The 7,097-nt window shown below is 46.2% G+C and overlaps 1 protein-coding gene across 1 annotated transcript; it reads right to left on the reverse strand.

The window, feature by feature from the left end:
• Nucleotides 1–1,070: 1,070 nt before the first annotated feature.
• LOC311376211 (inositol 1,4,5-trisphosphate-gated calcium channel ITPR1-like) lies at nucleotides 1,071–6,227 on the reverse strand (the record flags this gene model as incomplete). Its single annotated transcript, XM_084491078.1, has 4 exons — nucleotides 1,071–1,182; nucleotides 1,584–1,732; nucleotides 3,245–3,429; nucleotides 6,107–6,227. Coding segments are annotated over 4 exons (567 nt in total), but the record flags the coding sequence as incomplete, so codon positions are not given.
• Between the last annotated feature and the right edge of the window lie 870 nt (nucleotides 6,228–7,097).

The raw sequence follows: 7,097 nt of genomic DNA on the forward strand, positions 1-7,097 counted from the left end.
GGTACTTTCCCATACTGAGCACCGCTAGGAGTACTCAATGACACCACAGCAGTTCTAAGAATGACTTTGAAAACATTTTTATTACAACCTCACTTTCCAACCTCAACGACTTGATATTGATCATACAACCTGACGGTGTAGCTGGCACGGAAAGTCTGTTCCCTGATATGAATGTAACGCTTACCATGATAATCATTGTGTGTCGATTATATAAGGGTTTGCGTGATATAACCACTGCGTTATATCCGAGTTATTGTTATTGTATTGAGTTGTATGCCTTTTAGAAAAGATTTGAAGGCATATTAATGGATATCCACAGGAGGTCAAGGAACATGGAATGAATGAAACGTCCCTTTAACGAAGGTCCGTGGGATTACCGTCTACTGGAATGAGTGAGGCCGACAGACTCACTGCGGTAAGAGAAGCGGACAACGGACTGTGTGGATAATACACGTCCAACAACGATCTCAATAAAAATATCATCACATGCAATAGTGTCGCCTGTGATTCATTCTGCACTACGCATACGGACATATGGACATATGGACATGTGGACATGTGGACATATGCGTAGTGCAGAGAAAAGGACCGCTACTCTGCTCTCCCTTCACCGGGAAGCAGAAGCTGTGGTAACTATGCTTTGGATAACAAATGATGAGTAACAGTTCCATGGTGCTTATTGTGGTGTATGTGTGTGTGTGTGTGTGTGTGTGTGTGTGTGTAATTTGGCTACACTGTTTTTACTGCGTTAAACGGGACTGTATATGAAAACGGTACGATCTCCGACGTACGCGGTGTGCATCCGCAAGCAGGTCATGTGCTCTTCCTCTGCCCCCCCGCCCGCCCCCCCTACTCAAGTCAACGTGAACACCTGACACAGGTACACAGGACGCATTCAGACAGCAGTCCTGGTCTAATGACTGACGCCTTTCCCACTGACTGACCGCCTCAACGATCTCCAGAGCTACGGCCCGGAGGCTACAGGATCGAACCAGGACGGGGGCGAGAGGGGAGCGGTGATGGGGGACGGGGGGAGACGGGAGGTGGGGTGGGGGTGGTGGTGGAGGTACCTTCTCCCCATAGCCCCGGTCCTTGGTCATCATCTCCCGGAGGGTCTGCAGGACTTTGATGCACAAGCGCTCTTCGTTCTCCTCCAGCAGCTGCTTGGTGTGCTTGATGAGCCTGTTCATGGTCAGGGAGGGGGTTTAGGGATGGGGGTTACGGATGACGTCCTGATGATGTCCTGATGTGTGCTGTTGTTTATTGTGATCCGATTCTGAGATTTCCTCAAAAAAAAAAAGGAGCTTGATTAATTGGTTCATTATATCAGGGGAACAACTGCTTTGATTATCCCTGGCTGACTCAGGGATAATATCACAGGCCCTGCGACAGCCAAACATACCAATAAAAATAATTATTATCATTGAACGCTGTCGGGACGTAAAGAGAATTTTAACCAATATGAACCAACAATGCTTCCAAAACAAATAGCCTACCCTAGCGTCAAAGACTGAAATACAGTCTTCACTCAAGACTGGGACAGCGAGGGGGGGGGGGGGTGTCCTGCGAGGCCCGGGACTCACTTTGAGATGAATCCTCCGCTCTCACACTTCTTGCGGGCTTCTGTGTTCTCAGGGAAGAGCAGCTCTGGTCGATGGAGGACGTCCACCAGCACAGACAGCTCCGCCTGCACCAGAGGCCTCAGCCGGTCCTCCAGGGCCGACACGATGTCCTGGAGGGGACGGGGGGGGGGACACAAGGGTGAGGACAGATGGACACTGTACCCTGGAGGGGACGGAGGGGGGACACAAGGGTGAGGACAGACGGACACTGTACCCTGGAGGGGACGGAGGGGGACAAGGCTGAGGACAGACGGACACTGTACCCTGGAGGGGACAAGGGTGAGGACAGACGGACACTGTACCCTGGAGGGGACGGAGGGGGACACAAGGGTGAGGACAGACGGACACTATGTCCTAAAGAGGACAGGGAAACAGGCTCTTTACATGTTGTCATGTTATGTAATATGACACAAAAATCATTGTTGGCCATTGTTGAAGGTTTTTTTTTTTTTTACTGCCTGCCCGATTAATCACAACAGTTCCACCAAACACTGACTCACGTGTTATTGGTAGGAAAATAAACTTTGGGCTGAAAAAAGTTGAGCGGAAACATGTGGCGAACTGACCTAAGCACCCTACAGTAAACCACGTCCACAACTCTCATTAGTCTGCAGATAAAGAGCCCCATTAGGGCAGGACTTTAGTACCAGTACAGTAAGTCAGGGTCAGCTGCAGATAATACATTTTGCGTTTGTTTTTTGTTTATTGTTACTTTAAATTAGTACTGTCAAAATGAACGCTATAATTTCTTAATTTCTTAATTTCTGCGTTAATTAATTAATTAATTAGAGATGGATTTCCAAAAGAGAGAAATCAAACTCATGCAGCAACATGTACAGTACATTTCCATGCTGTTTCCATGACTTTGTCACTAGTTATTTTGTTAAGAAATGTGGCTAGCATAGCTATCCGTCCGCCATGTTGCTTAACCAAATGCCAGAATGTTCTTTTCGCAAGATTGTGTGTGTGTGTGTGATTTGCGAGAGCTTTGGTTTTGATAAACAGAACTGGGTTATTTGGGAATGGAATCGGTTAGTGTGTGGTATGCTGTTTTGGCAAAATCACGGCTTTCCACATGTAGCAGAGAGCAGTTCGACCGCTCTCGGGTCTCGAACCTGCCACCTCTCAACACTACAACACTACCGGCACGCTCTAACCACTGAGCTAAAAGCCCAGAGGCTTCTAACTGCGGCTAGAAGCGTTCTTAAGGCTATACTAGGGGGTGTGAGGATGTACAAACGTACTAACGCCAGCTAGCCCAGGCTAGTTGGCGTCCGTTCCACGCACATGACCAAAACGTGCGTGGTCTGTCACATTTCCTACTCAATTTTTTTTTATAGATTTATTTTTTTGCATTTTGTCTGCTTTATTATAGAGAGAGATAGAGAGGAAGGTGTGGAAGACAGAGGGGAGGACATGCAGTAAATGACCACAGGCCGGATTCGATCCTGGGTCTCTGCGTTCAGGACTGTGCCTATACGGTACACGCTTTAGCCTGGGGCGCCCCCTTCCTACTCAATTTGAATGAATTCTGATTGGCCTTATGGCTTTAAATCTGAGAGAGTCTGTGTTCAAACTAAACTAAAGACAACACACAGAGTGTGTGTGTGTGCGCGTCGGACCTGCAGCCTCTCGATGATGTTGCGGTAGTCCTTGGAGGAGGACAGGTCCGAGTCTTTGCGGCTGGTGTTCTTGGCCGACAGCCTCCAGTTCAGGATGCTCTTCTGCACCACGTTGTTGGACTTGACGAACAGGTTGTTCACCTGGCTGTCCAGGTCCACCGGGATGGCGATGGCCCGGCTCTTCGCTGGGTGAGGAAGGACGAGGAGAATCAGTTTACGCTTCCTTTCGTTGCGTCACCACGTCGTTACATCACCACCACCCTCATCACGCTGCCCCGAGACTATGGAACGCCCTCCCTGACAAACCTGAAGGCCCCACAGACTACAGCAGTTTTTAAACAAAACCTTAAGACTTACCTTTTTAAAAAAAGCCTTTTGCTAATTGTTTTTTTACTGTATATGTATTATATGTTTTAACAACCCTTTTTTTTCCTCTTAAACTCTGTAGCGCTTTGAGATTTTGGAATGTAAAGTGCTCTACAAATAAAATGTATTATTATTATTATTATTATTATCATCACCATTTAGCAGGTGCTTCCATCCAAAACGACCTAAAGTGAATTCAGATACAGGCCATTAAAGGCACTATGTGTAGAATGAAATCGCTTTAAATTGCCAATACATGAACAGCTTGTAATTTAACCTTCCTTGGCTGACCCTGAAGCGACGTCCGAGCGCAAATAGGGCAAGAAGGTTAGTTCTTCCATAATTGTTTAATTTGCACAACGTTATTTGATGATTAGAACCAACATTAGTTTATGATTGTTGCTGCTGTTGTCTCAACCCACGGACCTCGCACTCCACTGCTCTGAATGCACGGGCTTGAGCAGGCTGCAGTTCACTTACCGTCCAAAGGGGGCAGTAATGAGAAAGGATTCTTACGCATAAGCCACTATTCCCCTGTTCGTTTTCTGTCAGTCATCTTGTTTCATCCTTAGTGGTTAACCAAATTCATCAACCTATAATCATCGCTATCAGTCACAATAAGCCAATTATTACTTGCACTGTGGTACGTGAGTAGCCTAGTCCTAACTAGACCTTCGTACTCATTTCATTCATACCGATGGTCTAGAACTGCTGTAGAGACAAACGGTTGCTCACTTGAAGGCGGGTGCTGTTGAAGTTTAAAACCTATTGGCTCTGCCCAGTGCCACTCCGGATCTGCCTTAACCAATCGCTAACGTTTGGTCATGACGTATATTTCATGCTTAGCAAACTCCTTCACCACTAACGGAGCCAGCTGGAAAATTTAACTTTTCCTGAATCCCGTGGGAAGAAGCGCCACAACATCTTGACCACCAACAAAACTAAGCAAAGCCTGTTCCTGCTCCGGCTTTAATTTATCGATATTCGGCAGAGTTTCCACAACAGACCGAATAGCTTCGTTAGCTTCTTTCTCCATGGTCTTCCTGCTGCTTCCTGGTATTCTTTGTTTGACTACAACTGAAACTCGCGCACGACCTGTACGTCACTGTTCTCAGGCCGCGCCTCCTGTTCGCTGATTGGAGGGAGAAACCAGGACAAACTTGAGGGAAAAGAAAGCGTGCGAACATAACACTACACCCAGACCGAAGTACTGAAGGGAAATGAAAATTGAGCGGAAGTACGGAGGCGGGCGGAGCCAGGATAGTACGTGAGTGCTTTTGAAAACAAAAAAGCGTGCAGTTTTATCGCAACAGCTTCGCTTTGGATACGACATTGATCCAAAGATTGATAGCCAACTTTTTGCTATGAAGAGGAAACAACCTCAAGTCTCCAAAACATGGGTTGATTCAATAATGCTCCAAAAAGCACACAAATACACACCCAGTTACTTGGATTAAAAAAGGAAAATCTATTATAATTAAATACATAGGATATTTTGTTGAAAGAACAGAGAATATGCTCGTCCTCACCAGGGAATATGAGCCTATGAGTGTTAATTCATTTTTCACTGGTGCAAGTGAAAAAGGCCACATATTAGCGTTAGAACTATGAATGAGAACTATGAGAACTATGAATCTACTACTAGAATTGTTGACCGCATTTTGTTTGTACGATATCCTTCTCAGTTCTCATTTTTTTCCTGTGCCTGATGGAAAAAAATCCATTCATTTGCCCTAACCTTTGCGGGTCTTTAGACCACGACAGAGAAGCAGAAGGAAGGCTGAAGTTCCCTTTTAGTTCCTGGGACTAAAATCACTGCAGTATTTTTAACCCGAGGGACTTCCCAAAGGGCACGCAGTGAGACAACGTCAACGTCGCCCAAACCCTTTCTGTCAGCAGTAATTCACCCTGAGCCCTATGCTATCCTGACTAGTGGTGGATTTCATGATTCGTTTGAATGAATCAGTTCGCGTCGGTCAGTTCGCCAAGAAGAGTCGTTCATTCATTTGTTCATTCATTCGTTCGCATTTCCGGTAGCGGTGAATCACGATTCTCAGTCACTGAGTCGGTCAGACTCAGCTCCTCCCTCGTTCTCATTCTCAAAAGAATCACGATCGTGCAATGGTGCAAACGGTCATCAATCAACACAACATTAACTAAGTTCCTTTTAACTGAGGAGCGCTTCATGTTCGGAATCAGGATGTTGTTGCCCCGGCTGGCTCTCGTGACGTCTCAGTCCTCGAGTCTTCACCGCTAAACACAGTCAGTGAACGAACGGCGACTCGCGAGTCAGCGAATAGTGGGCGGAGCTGGGAGTCGAGTCTCGGCGAATGAACGATACGAACGACGACGAACTGAAACGGGGAATCAGGTCGGTTCGTTTGTTTTAAAGAGTCATTCGTTCGAACTGATTCATTCGCGAACGAGCCACCACTAATCCTGACCACTTTGACTTGGCTTGCTGGCCCTTGGGGGATCACGCGCTCATTATCTTACCCACGTCCGAGAGCACCTTAATGCAGGCCTCCACCGAGGCCTTCTGGACGGGGTTGAGCCAGTTGCAGTGGAACACCCTGAAGACCCCCTGCAGCAGCTGGACGAACACAGGCTGGCGGGTCTGGAGGTGAGAACAAGAAGAGCAAAGACTTCAAACACTGTCGAAACCCGATCAACAGATCGGCTATGAACCCTATCAACAGATCGGCTATGAACCCGATCAATAGATCGGCTATGAACCCGATCAATAGATCGGCTATAAACCCACATCAATAGATTGTTAACCTTAGAAAAACAAAAAAAAAGACTAAAACCTTAAACCTTGTGTAAACTTATCAAGGCCCTGAATAAACGGGACCTCGAGAACTGAAATCTCTTGCACAGGGACCCAGGGGGAATTCTATTGATTTATCCCATCCCTAGATTAATATAAATATCTATTCTCCCAGAATGGAGGAGGACTGTCATGGGGGGAAAAATAAGGTGATGTTGTTGAATGATGATGGGAAAAAATGCAATATTTGCCAGAATGTGGGATTATTAAACAGTAACTAATGAACTTGCCTCATCTGCATCCTTCTCAAATGTTTTGTATTATTTTATGTTTTATTTTTTGGACCTTCCTGTGTGTTGAATAAAGTTGATTGATTGATTGAACTTAACATAGAACAAAAAACCTCTCCTGTATTCCAAAATAAGTACTGTCATTGACTATTAAAACCAAGTATCTGTACGCATGACAACACTGTGTTCACACATAGGCATCGGCCTTATCTACGGCGACCACATGAGGCAGCCGGTCGGCATCAACCTATGATATCAGAGTACAGGTCCGGGTTTCTATGAATCAGTTAGGAGGATTGCAGGAATTAATACTAAACCACATCGCCACATGGGTGGAGGGAGGGAGGGAGGGAGGGAGGGAGGGGGAGAAGGCAAAATTCAAAGGAGCTATGGTCTAAAAACAGACATGACGTGACAAGGATGGCTC

The sequence above is a fragment of the Micromesistius poutassou genome (genome assembly GCF_964030765.1).
Source record: "Micromesistius poutassou genome assembly, contig: SCAFFOLD_6326, whole genome shotgun sequence".
Classification (NCBI taxonomy): Eukaryota; Metazoa; Chordata; class Actinopteri; order Gadiformes; family Gadidae; genus Micromesistius; species Micromesistius poutassou.